This window comes from Lissotriton helveticus, chromosome 6 (genome assembly GCF_964261635.1).
Source record: "Lissotriton helveticus chromosome 6, aLisHel1.1, whole genome shotgun sequence".
In the NCBI taxonomy this organism is placed as follows: domain Eukaryota; kingdom Metazoa; phylum Chordata; class Amphibia; order Caudata; family Salamandridae; genus Lissotriton; species Lissotriton helveticus.
The window spans coordinates 1,371,520,596-1,371,545,788 of NC_136067.1; the positions used below are offsets into that span (position 1 = coordinate 1,371,520,596).

The 25,193-nt window shown below is 45.6% G+C and overlaps 1 protein-coding gene across 2 annotated transcripts in view; it reads left to right on the forward strand.

Annotated features, from left to right (window-relative positions):
* Window positions 1-25,193, forward strand: part of TMEM181 (transmembrane protein 181) — a 377,932-nt gene that overhangs the window by 322,292 nt on the left and 30,447 nt on the right. For both annotated transcript variants that reach the window (XM_078649124.1, XM_078649125.1), the window contains exon 14: window positions 12,320-12,402. In XM_078649124.1, the coding sequence (XP_078505250.1) occupies window positions 12,320-12,402 (83 nt within the window). The remainder of the gene's footprint in view (window positions 1-12,319; window positions 12,403-25,193) is intronic.

Here is a 25,193-nt window from a genome sequence, read left to right on the forward strand (position 1 = left end):
AAAATGTCTTTAATACTTGTGCTACGAATTCTTTACTATGGTGGCCTGGGGAAGGGGGGGGGTCGTACTCAAAAGATATTTCATTTGGAGATGTCCATCGATACTGTACTTATGTATGCTCCAAAGTTTTCATTGACTAGACTCAAAAATTACCCCCTCAAAGAGCCAAGAGCTGAGTTCCTTGAGCCTAGAAAGACCTTTTCTTGGTCTATAACGCTGTGAAAGTTTACCACAATATCAGTCGTCCTGCTTCTCCTGTTTTTGATCCCAGGCTTGAAATTCTGGCTCTTAAAATTCTGTCAGGCTATTGGTAAGATCAGGTTTGATTTCCTGTCTCATTTCTCGCATAAAGGTTTAAAGACTAGGCCAAAGGTCTGCCTTTACGGTCATTTTATCACTTCTGGTATTTTCTCATGTAAGTCACTAGTTTCTGGCTATGTGAGATGAGTGTCTAATGTGAAACATGATCGAAGAGAGCTACCTCTCTTGGGTGGCATTTGTATCTTATGTTTCCTTTGATGGACGTCTTTAGTCCTTCTCAGCACTGCCCCTTTAGTCTGACTTCGCACACAGATGCAGCAATTCTCCTTTCTTCGTAATTATTCATCCTGTGAGTCAAAGTTACTCTTGTACTTCAGTAGCTTTCAAATTCCAATTGGGGTACTTCCTGCTAGATTAATTGAACACCATGCTAGTGTGCCACAGGGATCAACAGTGAAAGGGAAATCCCTTGTGTGCCTCTTACCTTAAAGGCAAAGGGATGAAGCCTCCTAAATAGTACCCAATCCTGAGATGAAACAAATGTTTGGTTTGGTCATGGCCAAGACGCTGCAGACATTGGTGGCACCAGGACTGCCAAATTTCCTCAAGTTGTCCTCCATGCAAATCCATTCAACCGGACCTTACTTTTTCCCTCAGCTACTTTCCTATTCAGAGAAGGCAGCAGGGCTTCTCTGATGCCTTATGAGATTGAGTTTTTCTTGGAGAATAATCATCTAGCCATTTCAATACAAACTTAACATTTAGTTCACCTGGTACACTTTAATCGAGACACTAACTTTATTTTTTCAGCTATTAGGCACTTGGGAGCACGTTGTCCTTGATAGAATGTTTCTTATTTTGTTCCCGAAGGTGCTCCTCATCCTGCAGTGAAATAAATTGCATGGGTCAAGTTATTCTCCTTAGTAAGGAAGATTTCCTCTGCCTTTCAAATGGCCTCTTTGTCACTCTCAAGGTTACGCTCAAGTCTTTCCAGTTGTTTTGCCTGAGGCTTGGTTTATCTTGCCCCTGGAGCAGCTTTGTATTCCCATTAGGCTGTCAGGAATACTGGTCCCTATTGGTATCTTTCCTTAATTTTGGTCCCCAAAGCTTACTCTGTAGATTTGAGCTTGTTGTGCTTTGGGAAAGCTGTTTTCATGCTGCTTTCTCCCACACCTACAGATTTGTATGAATTTGCTTCTGTAGTAGGGGATCTCGGTGTATAGTCATAATCTAGTGAATAGTCCCGCCCATGTGCGGGGACTCTGGAGCAATCAAAAATAATCTCTTAAGCTGTCTTCATTGCAGTCCTGCATAGACACTTAAGAGAAAATCGAAGACAAATAATGCAGCCTATAACTACAAGGCTACACTGGCCAGCACTTCAACTTAAAGTGAAAAGGATAGCCAAATAAAATCAAATTTTACATATATTACCAAGTTTCACTCATAGAGAAACTTCCCTTCACCAAAATCCTTGAAATGATAGTGAGGAAGGGTTGGACAGACAAGCCCCCATAGGCTGCCATTATGTGTCTGGAAAAGGGATACCATGCCTTTAAGGAACTCTCCAGAGACCCTCGGTATCCCAGGATGCACAGCCAAAGTCCTTTTACTTTCAGTTCTTTTTTCCGGCTCCTGCTAGCAGGACCCTGGATCATTGAGCTCTCCTTTTTTGGGTATTTCATCAATTTTTGGCACTTTTCCAATGTTTTGAGGATTTCACTCGACGTCTGGGGTCTTCCTCTTCCATTTGCTGTGTTTTTTAACCAGTTTTACCACCTCTTTCTGTCGAAAATGCCAGCTTTATTCAACAAGTGCCCTGAGTGTGGTAGGAAGAAGGCTAAATCTGACCCCCACAGAGTATGCATACTCTGTCTCCCTTCCACCCATGTCCCTGACTCCTGTGAGATCTGTCACTCTTTCTCCAGGAGGACCCTGCCTGACAGGGAGAAGATTTGTCTCCAAGGACTGGAGCAGAGAAGACATGAACCAGGTGGAACTTCTGGGCATGGAGGGACTCAGTCATCGTCCTCTGCCCGTGCTTCGGCCTCTGGGGGGCTCCCCAGTCAAGAAAAGGCCCAGATCCCGGTCGACGTCGATAGCTTCGGCATCGAGAGGTATGATCACCATCTGCTCCCCGTCAACCCAGGGCTCTGGGTCCAGGCGGCGTCGCCGCTCGACGTCGAGGGGCAGGACGTCGAGACCTCCGACGAGGTCGACGTCGAGGACTTCACCGGCGTCGACACACCATCGACGTCGAGATGAGTCCAGTAGGCGGCGACGCTCACCGTCGAGGCTGCACCGCCGTCAACGTCGACACGACGGTCGACGTCGAGAAGAGGCAAGTCGACGTTGAAGAGAAGACGTTCGACGGCAAGGAGTTCGTCGACGTCTAGAAGATCGACGTCGAGAAGTAGAAAGTCGAAGATGTCGACGTCGAGGAGATGTTCAAGGCTCAGGACAGTGTCCCCTGCCTCAGTGGTCAGTCTGTCGTCTTCATCGGCGAGTTCCCGGTCGGGCCGGCGCTCGGCCGCGAAGAGGTCTGCCTCCAGAACATCTTCTTCGAGGCCTGCTCAGAAGAAGAGGAGAGTGGTGAGGTCATCGGAATCGGAGTATTCACGGACCTACTCACCTTCTAGGCCCAGGACGCCTACGCCTCCACCACTGCCTCCGAGGATGCCTCCTCTGCAGCTTCCTCCTCCTCCAGCAACGATTCCTCCTCCTCCTCCTCCACTTCCACCGCCTCCTACACCGCCCCTGCCTCCTCTTCCACCGCCTCCCCGACCTTCACAACCTCTGCCTGAGGTTCCGGCTCCGACTCCTCCGCTTCCGCCTCCTCCAAAACCGGCGGCTCCGGCAAGGCCCAGGAGATCTAGATCAAGGTCTAGAGGAAGGGATCGCACTCGCAGTAGACTCCGCTCCTCCACAAGGTCCCGTCATCGCCATCGGAGGGACAGGTCGCGGTCCCGTTACACGGGCTCCTCGAGTGACCGGAGGTATTCTCCAACGTTATCGCATTCCCCTCCTATGAGAGTGTCACCTGTGGACGACATTGTGACATTTCGGGAGGTGCTGCTGAGGGGGGCAGCGAAATTAGAGATCACGTTGACGGTACCCACACCATCTACCTCTGTGATCTTTGAGACTTTGCACAAACGGCATCTCTCTCGCCCGTAGTTGCCCTTGGTGCCAGGACTGGAGGAACCGGCCATGGAGCTGTTTCTGACACTGGCTTCTGTGAAGTCTGCTCCATCTCGGCTGCAAAAGAAGTATAGGCCCCCGGATTCTGATCCGGCGTTCCTGTGGTCAGATCCTGTACCGGATTCTGTCATCGTGACAGCAGCCAAGAAACAGCATGGTACTGCTCCGTCTTCTACGGTGCCTCTGGACAAGGAGAGCCGTCAGATGGACTCAGCCGGACGGAAGGTTTGCGGTACGGCTGCCACCTCAATGAAAGCAGCGAGTGCCTCACCACTCTTGGGTCGCTATGACCTCGCCTTGTGGGAGTCTCTACAACAGTTTATTGAGCTCCTCCCGATGGATAGGAGGGAAGACTTCCAGGAGATATTGAACGAGGGCATGATGGTCTCCAATCAAGTCATCAGCTCTGCGGCGGAGGCCTTTCTCTTGGCGGCTCATGGTTATTGCCATGGCATTAATTTAAGACGCCATTCCTGGTTGCCCCTTACCTCTCTCAAACCGGAGGCGCAACAGAGAGTCGCAAATTTGCCGTTCTCTGGATCGACTCTCTTCGGGACGCATTCGGATGAGCAGATGGCCCGCATGAAGGCAGAAGTAGAGACATTGAAGGCCGTTGGTTTGGAGAAACCAAAGGAACAACGGAAGTCCTTCCGTCCGTTCCAGAGGAGGTATGGGTCCCAGAAAGGAGGGCAAGGTCGTCAAGCTGGCCAGCAGCAACAACAACAGCAGAAGTACCAGCGGCAGCCTTTCCAAAAGCGTCAGAGGGGCAGAGGCGGCCAGCAGTCCTCGGCAAACAAAGGCCCAGCTGGGTCTAAGCCCTGAGGTGCTACTTCCCCGACGTCCGTTACCCGCTCCGGTGGGGGGAAGCATACAAAATTACCTGGCAGAGTGGAGAAAAATTACTCAGGACAAATGGGTGCTGAATATTGTTTGCAATGGATACAGTCTTCGTTTTGTCAGCCCTCCTCCAGCAATTCCACCAGTTCGCTCACAGTTCCAGCTGCGCGAGCTCCAAGCGGAGGCCGATACCCTGTTAAGAAAAAGGGCGATAGAAGACGTCCCTTTGTCTCAAAGGGGAAAGGGTCTTTACTCACGGTTCTTCCTGGTGCGCAAGAAGGACAAGAACGAGTTCAGGCCCATTCTGGATTTGCTACAAGCAAACAAATGGATTCGCAGGGAAAAGTTTAACCTGCTGTCTTTGCACCATATTTATCCTCCGCTGCAAAGAGGAGACTGGCTTAGCGCAATATATCTACAGGATGCGTACTTCCATGTGCCTATTGCACGGAAACACTGGCAGTTCCTGCGCTTTCTAGTAGGCACCAATCACTATCAGTACACCGTACTACTGTTTGGACTGAAGTCTGCACCCAGGACTTTTTCAAAATGCATGGCAGTGGTGGCAGCGCACCTGAGAAAGAATAAGGTGTTTGTCTACCCGTACCTGGACGACTGGTTGATCAAAGCCTCCACCTTCCAGGAAGCGCAATTACATTTCAACAGGACGGCCGTTCTGTTAAACCAGCTGGGGTTGCACATAAACATGTCCAAGTCTGTTCTGACTCCTGTCCAGTGCCTACAGTACTTGGGCGCCTCCATCGATACTCTTTCAGCAAGTGTGTCTCTTTCGGAGGAGCGGCGCTTATCGATCCTTCGGAAGATTCAGGCTCTCATTGCTGTTCCATCTACGACAGTGAGGACGGTGTCTTCTCTACTGGGGTCGATGGCCTCTTGCATCTTCCTCACGCCACACGCACGCCTCCACATGAGGCCGCTGCAGGAATGTCTGGAGGATCAGTGAGACCAGAAGCAGGGGAGCTGGGACGACAGGATCCGGCTGTGCCTTCACGCTCAACAGTCCCTGAGATGGTGGTGCTCAGCAGCGAATCTCCTCAAAGGGGTTCCATTCCACAAGGACATTCCCATTCAGACTATCGTCACGGATGCTTCTCTCCACGGCTGGGGAGCGCATTCAGACCATCTACAGATCCAGGGAACATGGTCCCCGGCGGAATCCACGTATCACATCAATTTCCTGGAACTCAGAACTGTTCACTTGGCACTGAAGGCCTTTCATCGGTCCTTCCAGACCAACTCCTTGCGTGTACAGACGGACAATACGACCACAATGTATTACCTCAACAAGCAGGGGGGCTCGAGATCGCGCACACTGTCACAAGAAGCGCAGGCGATGTGGCACTGGCTGCTAGCCAGAGGACTGACGATAATGGCTACCCATCTGCCAGGTGTGCAGAATGCTCAGGCGGACGCACTCAGCAGGCTGGTGCAAGAAAACCACAAGTGGGTTCTAAACGATGAGGTGCTAGGAAACATATTCGACAGGTGGGGCACTCCGGACGTAGATCTGTTCGCCACTGCTGAAAACAGAAAATGCAGAGACTTCGCTTCCAGGTTTTACCAACCGGGGACTCTTTGGAACGCACTATGGATCAGCTGGTCGAACAGCTTTCTGTACGCTTTTCCACCCATTCCCCTGATTCCGGCGGTACTCATCAAGCTGTCTCAGTCCAGCGCACGGATGATCCTCATTGCTCCGCAGTGGCCCCGACAGTGGTGGTTCATGGACCTGCTTCACAGGTCTCTCCTACCCCACCTACGGCTGCTGTGTCGGCCGGACCTTCAAACGAAGTTCGGGGGGCAGATGGTACACCCCAACCTCTCATCGTTGAGTTTGACGGCATGGCTCCTGAGATAGTGCAATATAGACACCTGAATCTGCCTGACGATTGCATGGATATACTCAAGGAGGCTAAGTGACCTTCCACTAGGACTTCCCTTGCCTACAAGTGGAAGAGGTTCTGCATCTGGTGCACGTCCAAGAACTATGATCCGACGACCTGCAAGGAAGATCTCATACTTCCATACCTTTTGCATTTGGCTCAATCTGGCCTTAATTTTCATTCTATAAAGGTCCACCTTGCAGCATTAACTGCTTATAGGAAATGTCCTTCACAGACATCCTTCTTCCAGATTCCTGTGATTAAAGATTTTTTGGGTAGGATTGAAGAAGGTGTTTCCTCCTGTTCGGCGTCCTTCGCCTTTATGGGAGCTGAATGTGGTGCTGTCCAGGTTGATGAAGGAACCTTTTGAACCTATTCATAAGGCTTCACTACAGCACTTGTCATGGAAGGCGGCTTTTCTTGTGGCTATTACATTGGCCGGCAGGGTGAGTGAAATTCAGGCATTGTGTTGCCAAGAACCTTATGCTGTATTTCATGCTGCTAAGGTTGTGATGCGTACTCACCCTAAGTTCCTTCCTAAGGTGATTTCTGATTTCCATGTCAATCAGACTATAACTTTACCTACGTTTTTCCAAAATCCTTCCACTCCAGCGGAAAGGTCTCTTCATTCCCTGGATGTCAGAAGGGTGTAGAAATTCTACTTGGATAAGACCAAGGACATTCGTAGGTCAGACCAATTGTTTGTCAATTATGGGTCGGTCAGGACTGGTCTTGCCACCTCTAAACAGTCTATCTCGAGGTGGATTGTGTCCTGTATTCAGTTATGTTATCAGAAAGCTAACAAGACCTTAGGGGGTAAGCCTAAGGCTCATTCTACCAGGGGCAAAGCAGCTTCAACGGCTTTGCTACGTAATGTTCCCATTGCAGATATCTGTAGGGCTGCCGCTTGGAAGTCTGTCCATACCTTTGCTAAACACTACTGTCTGGACTCTGATGCCAGAGCAGATGCTCAGGTTGGGCAGGCTTCATTGAGAAATCTGTTTGCACAGTAGTGGTGTTGTCTTTTTCCTCCACCGCCGGATTGGTTTGTTGGGATGGGCTTGCCATTCTATTCACTAGATTAGGACTATACACAGAGATGCCCTACTATAGAAGGAGTCATTTCTTACCTGTAACTCCAGTTCTGTAGTAGGGGTATCTCTGTTATAGTCATAAGCGCCTGCCCTCCTCCCCGGTGGAGGAAATGATAATGTACTGTATGCTACAGGCCTTGCTTTATTCACCTTCAAAAAGAACTGAAAGTAAAAGGACTTTGGCTGTACATCCTGGGATACAGAGTGTCTCTGGAGAGTTCCTTAAAGGCACGGTATCCCTTTTCCAGACACATAATGGCAGCCTATGGGGGCTTGTCTGTCCAACCCTTCCTCTCTATCATTTCAAGGATTTTGGTGAAAGGAAGTTTCTCTATGAGTGAAACTTGGGAATATATGTAAAATTTGATTTTATTTGGCTATCCTTTTCACTTTAAGTTGAAGTGCTGGCCAGTGTAGCCTTGTAGGTATAGGCTGCATTATTTGTCTTTGATTTTCTCTTAAGTGTCTATGCAGGGCTGCAAAGAAGACAGCTTAAGAGATTAATTTTGATTGCTCCGGGGTCCCCGCACATGGGCGGGACTATTCACTAGATCATGACTATAACAGAGATAACCCTACTACATAACTGGAGTTACAGGTAAGAAACTACTCCTTCTCACTGTTCTCCATTCAGCTTCCGTACTTAGCTTTCACAATTCACCTTTTGGGAATATTTTTATCTTTCGCTCACTTTGAAATAGAGGCTCTAGGAAAGTGACCCTTTTTGACATAGTCACCCCCCACTTTTTCTCAGGTAAATGATGCAATGTTGACAGTAGTGCACTGGATTCCTGCTGTCCAGGTCCCCACAGCCAGATCTTTCTAACCAAATTATTAAGGAATTATTAACACCTTGGCTGCTAAGGGGTTTTCCCGTCCTGCGCTGAAGCTTCTTGATTCCCATTATACATGACGAGTTGACCTTGTCATGAGCACAGCTCTAGTGTGCTTCATGACGAGTTCACCTTGTCATTAGCATCCAAGTGGTTAAAGGCCTTTTTAAAGTCTCTGCCCCAACAAGATATCCTCCAACTTCATGACAGCCAAATGTAGTTCTATCTCAACTGATAAACACCTTTAAAAACAATACACGTGGCAACATTAAAGTATCTCTCTTGGAAGGTAGCCCTTCTTTTAGCCCTCACATCCGCTAGAAGAGTCAGTGGCATTCAAGCCTTTACAATCAAGGAACCATTCTTCTAAATCAGACATGATAGTCATTTTAAGAAATAATCTACATTTTATACCTCAAGTGCCATCACACCCGCATCGAAATGAACCAGTGATTTTGAAAACATATTTTCTAAACCGGACTACTGCAGCAGAAAGAGCACTTAATAGTTGGATATTCTAAGATGTTTAACGTTTTTCATTAGTAAGTCTGACCTGCTACCTGTGGCATATGGTCACCCATGGAAATGACTATCATTGTCGAAGCAAAATTTAACTCGCTGGCTGTCTTCAGCCATAATGTTTTGTCATGTAGGTCATTCTCACCAAAGGAAAGTGGATCTTATTCCACAATAAAGCTTATTCCATTTACAGCTCTCTTTGCTGGTGTGCCCATTGTGAACATATGCAAGGCAGCAACATGGAATAACAGACACACGTTCAAGCAACCTTACTGCCTAGATTCAACAATACAAAAGGATACGTCATGTAGTTCAGTGAGGTAAGCTTGTTTTGCCTTTGTTAACTGCCATCCGCTGAATGGTACTTAATGCTTGCTGTTCTGATTCAACTGTGTGAATCTATGAAAGATCCACTTTTGGAGAAGAAAAAAGTTACTCATCTGTAAATGAGGGTCACCATTGTTGGTACTTTTCATAGGTCACCATTGTTGGTACTTTTCATAGATTCATATGACCCACCCTCCCCATCTCAGGCACATCTGTATTGAAAAAATTTCTTTAATACTTGTGCTACGAATTCTTTACTATGGTGGCCTGGGGGAGGGGGGGGGGGCTGTGCTTGTTCATCGTTGGCTCCTCGTTGGGAATCTTTGATCGCTTCCAGTTGAATTCCCAATAAATGTGCTGCCTTGGCTCTGTCTGAGAAAAAGTGAATTTTACTTTTGTACTCAAAAGATATTTCATTTGGAGATGTCCATCGATACTGTACTTATGTATGCTCCAAAGTTTTCATTGACTAGACCAAAAAATTACCCCCTCAAAGAGACAAGAGCTGAGTTCCTTGAGCCTAGAAAGACCTTTTCTTGATCTATAAAGCTGTGACATTTTACCACAATATCAGTCCTCCTGCTTCTCCTGTTTTTGATCCCAGGCTTGAAATTTTGGCTCTTAAAATTCTGTCAGGCTATTGGTAAGATCAGGTTTGATTTCCTGTCTCCGTTCTCGCATAAAGATTTGAAGACTAGGCCAAAGGTCTGCCTTTACGGTCATTTTATCACTTCCAGTATTTTCTCATGTAAGTCACTAGTTTCTGGGTATGTGGGATGAGTTTCTGATGTGAAAGATGATCCAAGAGAGCTACCTCTCTTGGGTGGCATTTGTATCTTATGTTTCCTTTGATGGACTTCTTTAGTCCTTCTCAGCACTGCCCCTTTAGTCTAACTTCGCACACAGATGCAGCAATTCTCCTTTCTTCATAATAATTCATCCTGTGAGTCAAAGTTACTCTTGTACTTCAGTAGCTTTCAAATTCCAATTGCGGTACTTCCTGCCAGATTAATTGAACACCATGCTAGTGTGTCACACCCCAGGGATCAACAGTGAAAGGGAAATTTCTTGTGTGCCTCTTACCTTAAAAGCAAAGGGATGCAGCCTCCTAAATAGTACCCAATCCTGAGATGAAAGAAATGTTTGGTTTGGTCATGGCCAAGACGCTGCAGACATTGGTGGCACCAGGACTGCCAAATTTCCTCAAGTTGTTCTCCATGCAAATCCATTTAACAAGACCTTACTCTTTCCCGCCGCTACTCTCCTATTCAGAGAAGGCATCAGGGCTAAATTTAGGGGTGTTACAGGTAGGTACAAGTCGGGACCAATGGGTCCCATCCTTGAGGTGGGTACACCCCCATTATGCCACCCTCCAGTGGAAGGGATATGCCTCTCTCTGGTTGGCTGGGTCGCCCCATCTGCAAGATTGCGGGGACTGATAGTTGTACTTCACCTTGCCTCGACCCACCTGAGGGGTGGGTTGGCAAAGGTGGGCACACCTCCCTTCCGCACTTGATTTCCCCGCTGATTCTCCCGTCCAAAGTTGGGGTCAGAACAGGTGTGGTCCAGTTGTTGGAAGCAGCAAATTGCTGGAGTAGCTCACATTGGCAGCAAGCCTTTGATGCTTCCCCTTCGTGGACCCTGTCCATCCTGGGGGATGAGGCTTGGCACCTCGTCCCAGGATGTGCATTGTTTTACACCCCCGAGAGCAGCAGGCTATCGACCCAGGGGTCTAGAAACATGTCGGTAGTGGCAGCTGCCGGGCACCCACTTAGCCAGGACACTAGAGTAAGGTCGTTTTTCACAGGGCTTCTATAAGATGCCCTCTGATTGCATTTTTCATTAAATGTCACTCTGGCATCAGTGTGGGTTTAATGTGCTGAGATGTCTGTTACCAAACCTCCCAGTTTTCAGTGAAGCCATTATGGTCTGTGGAGTTCGTAATGAAAAACTCTCAGCATCATATACTCTTAATGGCAATACTGCACGCACAATGTCTGAGAATTGGTTTTGACACTGTCGGGGTACTGTGTGTGTCTGTCTGTCTGTCTGTGTGTCTATGTATATATATTCTCTAAGGGGGGCACAATAAGTGCTGCAGCCCTTAGAGGCCTTCCCTGGCCACTGGACCCTTGGTACCTATGGTACCATTTACAAGGGACTTACATGTGTCCAAAGAGTGCCAATTGGGTTTTGTATCAATGCAGTTTAGAGGAAGAACATAGGTCCTGGGTACCTGGTTGGCAGGAACCCAGGCCACACTCAGTCAAAGTACATCAACAGTTTGGTAAAAAGTGGGGGAACCATGCAAAAAGAGGGCTCTTTCTTAAACCCTACATTATGAGTGGGTACAAAAATATGTCAATCAGCTTGCACTTAACTGGCAACAGACCTTGTAAAGAGGACATTAAGCAATGCCAAATTTCATATTTGAATGTCTGACGAGTAAAAATACAGTAATGCAGCAGACACATGTTTTTTGGTTTGAATGTGAGGGTCACAGCCGGGACATTAATATAACAGCATACAGAGAAAGGGAGCTTAATAAACAGTACACATTGATTTATGCTGGTAAGGAATGACACTGAAAAACTAGTATCTAGCCTATGATTATGGCTACTTTCTGTCTTGGCGCTCCTAGGGAGATGATGGGGAGAAGAAATAGGTACTGCACTAGGTCTATATCCTGCTTGGCATTTTGGAAGGGCCAGATGCATCTCTGTATGAAGTCCTATAGCATCTCACTGCCCTATTTGGATAGTAAATAGTGTGTGCCACGTTACTGTCCTAGATGTGCCCATTAAATAGAAATGTGAGGTGCTCAAACATCTCTTTAGGAACCTGAGAAACATATTCCTCCCTAAACATGATAAGCCATCATCATGCAGCAGTACCACCAAGTGTCTCTTGCATAGGCTTTTTGACTCTTTCAAAGCAACCTCTACAATTTAGCATATTTTGTTGTAACAAATGTGTGTAGGCCAACATCATAGGATGTACCAAAATTGTAGAACACTTGGTAACTACTTTAGCAATATCATAATTAAAAACCGAATACAAGAACACACAATGACTGCTCTTAAAAATAAATTGCTGCAGTTAACTAAGAATAGTTGCTTTTCCTTTAATGACTGAAGGCAGATGATGGATTTTCTCATAAAGTTTCAATCTTTTGTTAATAATTGCAAGATTGTATTTTGGTTTTGTAATGTTTTTCATTGGTAAGAAAGTTAAGTGTTTGTATTCAAGCTGTTATATTAACCACCCGCCTCCTACTGAAAGGTTTATTTGCTCCTATTTAGGTAACATGCTTACATTTATTTTGCTATTTTTTTCTTTTCAGCATTGTTATACTCTACTTAAGGTTTGGGGCTCGAGTCCTGCAGGACAACTTTGTAGCTGAGCTGTCCACTCACTACCAGAACTATATCCTTTAATTGTGAAATTATGTTTTTTCTTTTTAAAAATCATTACAAACACTTTTTTATTACAGATGGATTCAGGGAGTATGCAAAAATCAGCCTCCAAATCAATCTAATCTCACTGTTTATGTATAACGGGTGTTTACTCCAACCATGTTTTTTTTTACCCTGATATGTAATTTCACTATTAACAAATTTGACATTGTCTGTGTGGACATTAGAAACCGCAGTGCTCGCTGGCATTTAAGAAAAGTATTTGGACGTAGGAGTGAGGACAGAAGGGTGTGCTTTTATAGCAATAACATACCAACCTCTTTGTCGCTCACCCTCATATGTGTATACAAAGGTTCGTCCCAGTCTTGCCATTCCGATGTTTGTTCTTAGATCTCTGGGTATTGTATTCTGGCCTGAGAAAATGGCAAGATTTTTCGCACCCACATTCACCGCCTGCCCCTCCCTCATGCTCTTTATAAACATATTTAAAAAAACATTTTTGATGGCTTGTATGATGCTTGAAATATTTATGAACTCTCCCTCCAAAGCAAGTTGCTCAGATTCCACTACTGAGCAGTTGTGAAAGTGGCCAGTATTGTTACTTGAACTTTAAAGAGTGTATATCATTCAATGAACAGCATTTGTAAAGTGCAGCACCGTGACTCCTAAGGGTATCTGGGTGCTGTGTCTCCGTCGAAGAGCCAGTTCTGAGTCTCTTTCTGAAGTCTGTCAGGGAGGGGGAAGGTCTTTCCAGTTCTTGGCAGCAATGTAGAAGGAGTGGCCACTGCTGCAACGAATGCAGTGTGAGGGCTAGTGAATAGCAGCACAGGTGTCTAGCGGGTTGGTGGAAATTCAGTCAATGTTTGAGGGAGGCAGGTTCTAGGTCACTGAGGGCATTGTAGGCATGTGTGAGAAGCTTGAAGTGGCATCTTTTCTGGATGGGGAGCCAGTGGAGGTCTGTCAAGTGGGGGTGATGTAGGTTTGTTTTGGGAGGTCCACGATGAGTCTGACTGCAGTGTTTGGTATGGTCTGGAGTCTTCTGAGGAGCTGGGTGGTGATGCAGACAAAGAGGGCGTTGACGTATTCAAGGCAACTGGTGACGAGGTCCTGAGTGACGATATTTCTGGTGTTGGTTGGAATCCATCTGAAGATTCTACGAAACATGCGCAGTGTGTGGAGGCAGGAGGAGGCGACTGCTTTAACTTTTTGTTTCATGGGCAGTGGCTGTTGAGGATGATGTCGATGTTGCGTGCATGGTCGGTAGGTGTGGTTCCGAGTTCAGTAGGCCACCATCTGTGGTTCCATGAGGAGGTGTTCTTTCCAAAGATCAGTACTTCAGTTTTGTTAGAGTTGAGTTGAAGGCAGTTGCCTCGTCCATTTGGCTACATTGGCATTGGTGTCATCTGCGTAGGAGATTATGTTGAGTCTGTGTGATCTGATGACGTCTGCGAGGGTAGTCATGTAGATGTTGAAAAGGGTGGGGCTGATGTATGATCCTTGTGGTATGCCTCATGTGATGTATTTGGGTGCGGAGGTCAAGGGAGGTAGTCGGATGCTCTGTGTATGTGCTGTAAGGAAGGAGGAGATCCACTTGAGGGCGTCTTGCTGTATGCTTATGTTGTGGATTCTACTGATGTGGGTGTTGTGGGAGACTGTGATGAATGGCGCGGAGAGGTCGAGGAGGATTAAGGCCACAGTTTCTACAGGGTCAAGGAGTGTTCTGATGTCTGTGGTGGAAATCATCACAGTCTCAGTTCTGTGGGTGGCACAGAATCCTGATTGAGAGGCGTCAAGTAGATGGTTTTGTTCCAAGAATTCGTTGAGCTGCTAGTTGATGGCTTTCTTGAGAACTTTGGCTGGGTTGGGGAGCAAGGAGATCTGGCGATAATTTTTTTATGTTGGGTTCAGTGGAGGCTTTTTTTAAGAGGGGTCTGACGTCTAACGTTTGCATGTTTACATGTGTCCGGGAAGGTTGCTGTGGAGATGGAGGTGTTGAGGATCCTGGTAAGTTGAGTGCTGATTAGGATCATTGTGAGGTTGTAGAGGGGGAGGGGGGCAGGGGTCTGTAGGCTCCCCGACCAGGATAAAAGACTACATGGCTGAGGTGGTCAGGGCGGTGACCAGGTGGTGATGATTTGGCTGGTGTTCGCTGATTGGTTGAGGTCGTCGGGGTAGGGGGTGGTGGGTTGGAGGTTGAAATTGTTGTAGATGTTGATGATCCTGCTGTGGAAGTAGCTTGAGAGGGTATTGCAAAGCTCTTGGGAGGGATGAATGGTGTTCTATGTGGCTGTCGGGTTGGAATTTTTTTTGATAATTATGAAGAGTCCCTGTGTGTGGTTTGCTGCGGAGTCTGTGCGGGTAGTGATGGCTGCTTTCTTGGGCTCTTTGATGTGCCGGTGATAATTGCTGAGGGCTGTTTTGTGAGCAGCTCCGTCAGCGGGGTTCTTGGTAGCTTGCCATCGTTTCTACAATTGGTGGCAGTTGCGCTCAGTGGTCTTGAGTTCTGGGGTGTACGAGCTGGCATGTTTGGAGATCTTGTTGGATTTTGTAGGTTTCAGTGGGGTGACTTTGTCGGTGATCCAGGCGGCAAAGTTCTGGGCAGCCTGATTGAGGTCTGTTGAGTTGTATATAAGACATTAATGAGCAGAGAGCCATGCTTATAATGTTTCTAGTAAAATGATATTGTTTTGTTTAATTGGGGCATGCATACATTTGTTGAAAGGGTTTGCTTCTTTAGGTAACAAAGCAGTAAGAGACTTGATTGTGGAGATCAGTTCACATATTCCTTTTATGAGGGAACCTGCTTCACAAATGGCTATCTTAGAACAAATGTTTTGGGTCTATGTGAGAAACCCCTTTCCAAGAATATTGCCTCTTAATTGCCATTAGGCACATTAGAGAATGTCTACTTTCCAGTATTTTCCAGTATTTTGCTGTGCTTCAGGGTAAAAGTCTGTCCACTATTTTGAGGGCAGACAAACCCTGAAGATATATATTAAGAGAAATGAGGACCTTAAGAAGCTTTCGGAGTGTGTGTCACTTGCATTACAAATGTCTCTGGTGGAAAATATTTTCAGGCATCCATATCTATATTTTTCTTTATTGCTGTCATGGAATAAGAGGCTAATATGATTCACAGAATATGTATGCTCATCCCGTAGGCAGGGAGGAAGCGAAGCGACTTTGCCGATTGATACAAACATGTCACAGGCAGGGAAATTTGTTGGACAGATGTGTGGATAACATTACCTTTCATGGCTAGAAGGCTGCTAGTTCAAGCACTGATTCTGTCACGGCTTGACTATCCTAACGCTCTATTCTTAGGAGCCCAACTTTCTACAACCAAAATATTAGACAGTTCAAAATTGTGCAGCCCAGTCGCTCCTAAATGTCCCGAAACGTCTCTCAGCCAAACCTGCTCTTACCTCTGCATTGGCTCCCAATTCAGAAGATTCAGTTTAAGGCTATGTGCATTGCACCTAAAGCACTTTCCGGAGAAGGATCCCCGATTATTCATGCGATGATCCATCCCTACCAGCCCAAAAGAGCTTTAAGATCAGAAAGTAAACATCTGATGACAGTTCAAAAAATTAAACGAATGAGAAGTGGAGGTAGTCTTTTTTCATACAATGTTTCCAAAACTTGGAATCACCTCCCTTCCACACTCGTTCACAATTAAACTACATGAACTTTCGTAAGCAGCTAAAAACTCTCCTTTTCCCTTGATATGTCTTGAATCGGGTAACTATTAGCGCTGGGATGCCTTCTGGTAACCAGGCGCTTTATAAGTGCTACCTCATTCATTCACTTGGTCATTTGTTCCTATAATTTGGAAACAGCAGAGTAAAGGCCATAAAAAAATTAGAAAGATTAAGTCTTATCCATCCGTGATTCACTGTTTCGATTTGACAGGATTTGTCAAATGGTGGTGACTATGGTATACGCAAAGGAGGCATACGGGAGAAGGTGACCCTGGGGTCATGAGCGGTTGAAAGCAGTGCTAGCCATGCTTTATAAAAATAATGGCTAGCATCTGTAGCAGTTTTTAGTCCCTCCAGAAGGTAGTGCAACTTCAAGTATATAATCTGTGGGAGTTTTTATCCCAATAGCAGAAAACAAAATGTACACAAATTATTATCTCGCAGTAAAAAGGCTGTGAGTGAAACAAAGTTAAATCAAATTAGGCTAAAAACATACCAGGAACATTTTGTAGGCTGGGCCTACAACAGTCATCATTTAGAAGAATGTGTGCTCTTGATTTGTATGCGTTTACAAACATGTTTATTGTACCGAATTTTCATTTTAGTTTGATATTTTTCTTTTAACATTTAATGTGTTGCAGTGAGCTAAGATATTTCCTTTGAATCCTTTATAAAGTGTTCTTTGCATTACCATTGTGGTTAAACATGGGAAAGCACTAAAGTGCTGTTTTTTGCCACTTACCAACTGGATCTCTTCTGATGGGTACCTGTAACAGCAGGTTCCACCTCCTTTGAATCCCACTGGGCACGAGACTGGATCTGAAAAGATTTCCTACGATGCTTCCCTGTGCAAACAGGTGATGCCATCTGACTGACTGGCGGCTCCGCCCCACCGCCTAAAGAGACAACAAAAAGCTGCATTTAGGTTCAATTCCTGCGTGCAAACATCTGTGTCTTTTTGTTTGGCTCCCAGTGTTTTCAATGTGTTTACAGATTTCACAAATTCTGCTTCCTTGACACTGTGTAGAGGTGTATCTTCCAGAAACTACAGATTTTCTAGGCCTCCCCTGTTGGAAACAGATGTCAGTCACCGATCCTCACAGGGCTGCCTTTGGTGGCTTGGTTCGAAATATGACTCTGAGGTCTGCCTCAAATGCTTCCTCTTGTGCCTGAAAGCCCTCAGGGAGTGTGAAGTGAAGCCCTACGTTGCAAGCATAGGTGATGCTAGTCATGTTTGAGGTCCCAGGTCCATTTCTACTGCCATTCCCACTCCCTTTTGTTGTCCTCAGATAAGTCCAAGATGAAGTTGTAAAATAAGCCTCAATGCATGTATAACAATGTCAAGCAGCTTCGACCCCTTTCCTCTGTGCCTGCTTCAGGGTGTACACACGCATTTGGCACTCAAAGTCTCATCCTCCATCAGTATTGTCCAACTCTGAGATGATTAAGTGATTAGAGCCAATGCAACCATGAATTTCCTGAGCCACTGTCGACTCTACAGCAGGTAGAAGCTTTTAGGGAGGCAATTGTGCAGTTATTCTGGATGTTTCCGGGTCCCTCTTGCCTGCGTTATAGCCCCACGTAACCATCGGAGGCTTCAGTTGTACGTTTGCTGTGGGTCCTTCCATGGTGCTGACTGACACTGTTCGACCCCAGCCTGACTCTTGGCTGATGGCGAACTGCACCTCAACACCTTTGCCACAGGCCCTGCCCATAGTGAGCACTTCTGTGCCAGCTTTGGCTTCAGAGGCACCATTGAATACTCTGCCCTGAATCTGATGTCAGAACCTGAAACAATTTCAATACACAACCAGAGGGTAACTCAAAATAATTTATTTTGGGTTGGGCAGAGGAGTAATTAGATTGTCAACACTCATCCTCGATCTATATGATCTGTAACCCATCTCAATCTACAAATTGACAATATTCAATTTATATTCATACAAAAATCATCATGACAGTATGTTTACAAAAAATTGATTCTGATATACATTGTACATTTTAATATTTAAATACAGTTAGTTATTTGAACAATAGTTCATTATTTCTGTCCAAAAGTCCATTTACTCAAAAGTGTGTTGTACCCTCACCCGTAAAGCATTCTTGCAAACATTCATACTATGTCATCCTACTCCAAATAAAAACCAAGGTTCCTCGACATCACTCACAATGCCCAAACCAGGTATTAGTGTGCCGTGGTTATTCTACATGTACTGCATACAGATGGGACCCAGCCAATGAACCCAAACCGGATCGATCAACGTAAAATATTCGGTGGCCATTGTTCCATAAGTGCGGACTCTTCAGCACCAACATACCTTAAACCTTAGAAAGTAAAGGTACATAGGGCTGGGCTAAATCTGAGTTGCCTTTGTGGGGTAAAAAAGGATGGACTGGGATACAGGCCTTAGTTATTATTATTACCAGTGGTTGAGATTAATTCAAGCATTTCACCAATCACTTTATTGTATACTCCAGTGCAACAGGTATGCTCAGACTTGGGTACTGTGATCACAGTGCCACCAAGCTACATGCCACCAAACCGGCCTTAAGTTGGATGTGTTCCAGTTCAGGGAAGTCCAGGCCTGGCATTTCCGGCTGGACTGTTCCTATTGGAGCATATGACTGGGTGTACACTAATGACTGGCTGAATGCAGCGAGGCCCAGACTGATGGCAACATTCAAGTCCCAACTCCTGGGGTGTGTGCGCCCCTGGCAACCACATCACTGAAAGGTTTATGAGGGAGACGTCTCTATGAGGTCTATTAATGATGCACATTCGCCTGACCCTGATCCTGTGGCTAGGTGCAGGGAATATAGTTCTAAACTAAATCCAGGAGGGGGAAATCATCCTAAAACTACTAACTCAAGGAAAGGGCAGTCGCTCTTAGTACCTAGCTCTCCAAAATCCCACTTTACTCCATGGGATCCTTCGGACAGTATTTTTGGGCGGTTGAGTGGAGCGATCTTTTAGAGCTTAAACTCCACCCTTGGCACAAGCGCCTTACAGCTGTTGAGGACCACTTGAAGGCTGTTAATAAAAAAAAAAAATGAGGCATGGACATCAGGCCCCCCAAAGTAGCAACTTTGCACTCACAGGAGTGAACCACAGCCCTCCATCACAACTGGTCCTTCTATTGTGCCCAATGGAAGGTGCCCACAAGGTGGAGGCAATGCCGTCATATGTCCTGGGGTTACTTCTTCCTCCGATTACTCTACCGGTCAGGACTTAAGGATACCCAGGAAACCCAGGACCTTGCTGAAGGCCCGGGGGTCCTTTGGCTGTAGCTGGCCTGCAATCTAGCTTGGATACTCTCCCTGTGATTAATCTGCCTCTTGCCCATACATGGTTATATTAGCCAAAGCCCCACGTCTTCCTTCTGCATCTACAGAGACCACACTAGATCTAAAATAAGTTAACACCGGATCTCCAATCCGATCGGCTCTGCCCACAATCTCCATAATGACTTTCTTTCCATTCACAGGGTGGGGGGGATTGGGCCTCTCTCTCTGCAATTCCCGAGTGATTGTACTGTTATAAACTTCCGTAAGGCATCAACTGTGGGGGAAAGTTTACTCTAGGCCATAACAGGTGTATCATATCCCTGAGCTATAAAACATCGCTCCTTGGGTTTCTTCTATAGACATTTGGCGCCATCTACTCTCCTGTCGAGTGGATGTCAACCCCAACATCAACTCTGTCACAGTCAACTTCTGCATGGGATCAGATACGCGGCTCTTGCTAACCTTGAGATATTGCTTGACAAAGAGAGACTGAATGTGTTTCTAGCAAGGTTGTGGTCATCGAAAACGTCATCATCTCCCCCAAGCTTATAACTCCTCATCCTGCCAATGCGGGGCTCTCCTGGACCCATTGGCAGGGGCGTAGCTAGAGCTTGTGGCGCCCGGGGCTATCCCTCAGATTGCCGCCCCTTGGAGGGGGTGGGGGTGCAGGGGGAAAAGGACGGTGAGCACTTGAAAGATGTCTGAGAGACACATAGTATTGCTGCTAATAGTTACCTCGATCTTAGATAAACATCCTGCTACTTGTGACTTTATTCCAAGTGTTGTGATCACAAAAAATACACCGGGGTGCAAACACTATTTGAATGTGAATTTCCACCCGTGTTTTAGTTCTGCAGTAATCAATGAGGAATAAAGCGCTCAAATGTTTTTCGAGCATGAATTTCGTGTTGGCGCTAACTCTACTGCACAGTTTTTCAGACACAATTATTTATTTGAAAGGTTTTATATAGCACTGGCTAGATCCGAAGGTATCAGAGCACTTTACATGAGTATCAGAATTCGAATGCAAAAAATACATTTATTCCAAAACTGAGACAAATGTTTTCAACGAGACGACCTATCAGAATAACCTCAGCTACACAATAAGGCTACATGCATTGATCTACACTGGAAAGCATTTTCCAGCCAGCAAATACACCTAAAGGTATTAGCTTTTAACAATTATTCGGACATGGGGCCAACGAGGTTCTCCAACATGCAGATCCATTCATGGTTTTATAGCAAAGAAACACAAATGTGGAAAGTCAGCTCGAATTCATTATGTTGTAAGTCAGTGGGCTTAAGTGCCATCATATTCTTTTAATTTTCTCTTGCACAACTTTCTAACAGGTAGGATGCTGCAATTTGCATATGCTCAAGTATAGCAAGGTTCTGCATTAGTAACTTGAAATACTGCGTCTTGGAAGAACGAGAACAGAATACCTTTCAAAGGCGGGTACAATAAACCGAACACACCCATGCTTTTGCCTAATAGGACCATTAGAAAACTACTCAATGTCCTCTTCTACAAGGTTCAACAATATGCAGCATCCTCGTTAGTGCCACATTCGTCGTCCAGTTACAACAAGCTATTCCAAACAGGTCAGTTTGGTTTTGAGTGAATGGAGACAAAAAGCGCATCACATGCACAAAATAACAAAATATCAAGTCAATGAGAAGAATTGAGAACGCAAGACAGAAGGGGGCAGCCAGTGTGTTCTGTACAAAATAAAACGTGTGCCCCTTTAATTATACTTGTCACTGTTGTGATTTCAGATTTGATCTCAAAGTCATTTTGGCAAAGTGGTGCTGTTTCACGTACTCTTATCTCCTGACAGGCCGCAGTGGAAACTGCCTGTGCCAAAATCGGAAGTGAGAGATATTTACTCATTCCAATCCAATCTGAACATCGGGCTCTTGGGGCCAGATGCATCAAAGGGTTTTGCCCATTCTGTGTCAATGGGAAAATGTGTTGATGCATATGGCCCTTAGTGTCTCCGTATTCGTAACGGGATATGCGGTGAGTTACTGGTGTTATGGTGGGCATAGTCTGTCAAAAACGTCCCCATTTCATTCTGTTTTCTGTTGAGGCTTCCTGCTGTCAGGGTTGGTTCCTAAAAACTGAGTGGCACAATCAGTCATTGCAGTAACTGTTATTTGTGTTAGTTTGTCTAAATTGTAATGTTTTGGCGGCGAACAGCAAAGCTGTTTGCAAGGATTTAACGTGTTGCTGTACACTCTGATTTATCATTCATTTTTCTGGATATGTAGTTTTATCTGAGTGAGGGAAACTCACAGGAAGTAGATGTCCTCTGACACTATGCAACATAAGGCTCGGGGGGATTTACAGCCAGACTAGATGTTGTTAACTCAGAAACATTTGATTATATTTTTCTCCGTTTCTACAGTGACACTGAAAGCATACTGCTCAAGTAACAAAGTACATTGTTTGTGACACTATGCCTTCCACATTCACTCTTACCCTGTTCGTTTTATGGAGTGGGAAACCTGGAGAAATATTGTCTTGGTGTGCCCCTTCTGGACTCTTGTATCCTCTCTGCTCTCCTCGTTCCCAAGACAATTTGTTCAATGTCACAGTCAATGGTACACGGGTAGTTTCTCGCCCCCTTTTTTCATGCAGAGTCAGCAGTCTTGAAATCTTGAAACGAGGTTTAGAAAACAATATTTAAGGTTGCATAAAGACAGTGGCGTGAGCTGGTTGCGTAGAGCAGACTGGCCTTTTTGAGCACCCTCTTGCAAATTGTCAAAAGAGTACATACTTTGTGGTGGGTTTGGTTACACGACTGAAGACTTCACCGCCCTTACCCCGTTATCAGGGGGGCACGAATAGCACCAGAAGACAAAAACCCAAACTGAACGATGGAAGAGCGGTGCCCAGCTAACCATGTTAAAAGAATGGGAATTCAAATTTCATGCTCAAATTAGACATTCCATCTGAAGCTTTTTTTCAAGCAAATGCTATTACCACAGAGATACATTCCTTGTTGGTGGCAAAAGTGCATGTACCTTAAATCCCTTTCCACAGGGATTCCCGCTTTTCGGAAATGAGTCCCCTAGGAGACCTTAACGGCACAGAGAGTTGCAATGCCCATTATATAACAGGGGCCTAAGGCAATCCAAATCGGACTCCAGGATACAAAAATGTAACGACTTCTGATGAAGAACCTGAGCATGAGCCTCTTGATCTGATGCTTATCAGATAATATATATATATACACAAACAATAGTGATCGCCACTGTCTTGTTACAATTAGGTCAGAGTTTCCATATGTGTTATGATTAGGTCAGCATTTCCATAGAAACAGCGCTTTTTGTTTCACTAATAACTTTCCTGCCATTCGATAAAAACTTTCCATAAAAATCTTCATCCACCTCAGCTCTTTCCCAGTATGTTTTGGGGTGATCTGTCAAGCACAGGCCAAGAAAAATGGTGTACAAAAACATTAATTTCCCAGGTTACTTCCCATAGGAAAATTTGGGAAACGATGCAGAAAAGACAATTGAACAGAATTCCATCAAATTTGTCAAAAAGTTGGAACTTTTCTCAGAGAGTGCTTTTCATTATTTTGTTTGGAGCCATTCTGCCGTTTTTCAGAAATTTGCGTTTAAAGAGGCACTCTGGGTGAGCATAAAGGGGTCAGAAATATAGTAAAATCTGGATGGTTGGTCCCACGGGCCTCTTGTGGTACCGTAATTTCAAGATATGGCCAGTCTGTCTTTTTGGTATCGTGGGGGGACTGGCGGCAGTCTCAGTAAACCGAGAGCTGATTGACTGGACACAAAAAATGGGGCTGCCATTATAGTATTCGGGGAGTAAGTTTTTGATGAAGTTATGTTTTTGGAAAAAACTGTGAGAAGGCAGGGTGGGGATTCTCGGACCCTCATAGCACGTGCTCATAGCACGTGTGGAAAGGTTTAGAGAAACTTGCATGATTTATTGTGTGTGCGCTGTGAGTAGCACAGTAATCTTGTAGGACTCGGTGCGGATAGCCCTTGAGGTACTGCAGTGATACCATGGGAGTCGCAGCTGAAGCGACCCTACGTAGCTGCGCGCTGTGGGGCTATTTTAGGTAAATATAATTCTCAGAAACTTACGGTTTTGCAGAATCAGTGTGGCCACGGGAACTGCTCCAGTGGCAAGCGTCGGCTCGGCCATGATTATGCAGCCTGACTTCGGAGTGACCCGGTCGCGACCACACCCCCATGCGTGCAATGTGCGTGCAGCGTGCTTGCGCTGCAGGCAGCAGTTGCAAGCAGGCGAGTTTGCTTGCACCACTTGATCAAACTGTGCCTCGGCGAGGGCACGGCACAGGTGGCCCGTTGCGGCGGCCTTAATAATTTATTTAGGGGCTGGGGACAGTGGGACACTGACAAAGTGTCAGACAGTGAGTGTCCCCAAATAAATCACTAAGGCCGCCGCAACGGGCCACAAGTGCGTGCTTGCCGCCTCCAAAACAGTGCCGCCTGGGGCTGTCCGCCCCCCTCTAGCTACGCGGGTGCCCATTGGCATATTTTCTTATGATTTTCCCACTGCGTCCCGTTGTTCATATGAGCCCCTGGACTTGTGTTCGAGGGATAATCATGTTCTGGATCTGCATCAATTTGTAGCTGGGGATAGCCTGAATGGTCAGGGGTCATCTCTTGCTTATATGGACGATATTAAGGACAACACTAACCTTGAATTCCTCAGCTGGAATATCGCTGGTCTGTCTTCTAAATTTTAAATATATATTTTAAACAAGTATATTTCTTTATTGATTAGTAAACAAACAAACATAACAAAAAGAAAACAATATATGAGAAAAGAATGACTGAAGGGAGGAATCTATAGCAAACAGAAACTTACAATCACCATGTGCATTCCTGTGGAATAAAGAGAAATGAAAGTGGTATACATGTACAGAGGTAACCAGTGCATGGGGCACCTGGTGCAACAATGTGATTTAGTGAAGCCAAATTTGGCTTCAAAATTATGGGTAGTGTAGGCATGATGTAGACATTTGAAATGCAGAAGTTTGTCGGTGATTATTTCAAACTAGCCTGGTTTGCTCACAGCAGAAGTGCCACGTCTTGTCAGGTATTGGGCTACCCAGGTCTCTTTCCCGTGCCGCACGTGCCCCATTTCCACCACTGGTTTCAGTGAGAGAGCTGCATGATACAGCCGCAAGACTAGATGAGAACTATCCGGAGTTGTGATGACTAGTGACAATTATGAAAATTCGGAAGGCTCTGACGGGGCAGTCGGAATCGTGGCACGTACTGTATTGTAAAGTCTATGCAGAATACATCTGTCCATGTATGACATGTTGTATGTGCCCTTCCGCTAGTGATGTGACAGATTGCATTTCGGTATTTGCAAATAGGTCGGCCATCTAAAGTAGTCGACAACCGGATAAGGTGTGTTTAGTGAGGGATTCTGTGGTTCCAGGTAGCCAGGGATTGTCAGCAAGAGGGATATGTGCGGTATCTAAATTATATATATTGACAATTGGATTACCCTTGTTAAGGCTTATATTTTTTTCCCCAAGAGACGTGGTCACAGGAGGATATTTGTATCAATGGGTATACTTGTTTTAATTGTTCTGCATCTCCCTCCACGGCGGGGCGAGTGAAGGGTGGTTTGGATGCATGGTTTAGAGTAGGTATTGGCTGCAAAATAACACCAATATTGCTGAATGAGGAATACAAGCAGGTCTTTGAAGTAAGGTGGGGACCAAAGTGTTGTGTTTTTATGTTTAATTTTTATAACCATGATTTTTCTGGTAGGGACAACGGGATTCTGCATTGACTGTTT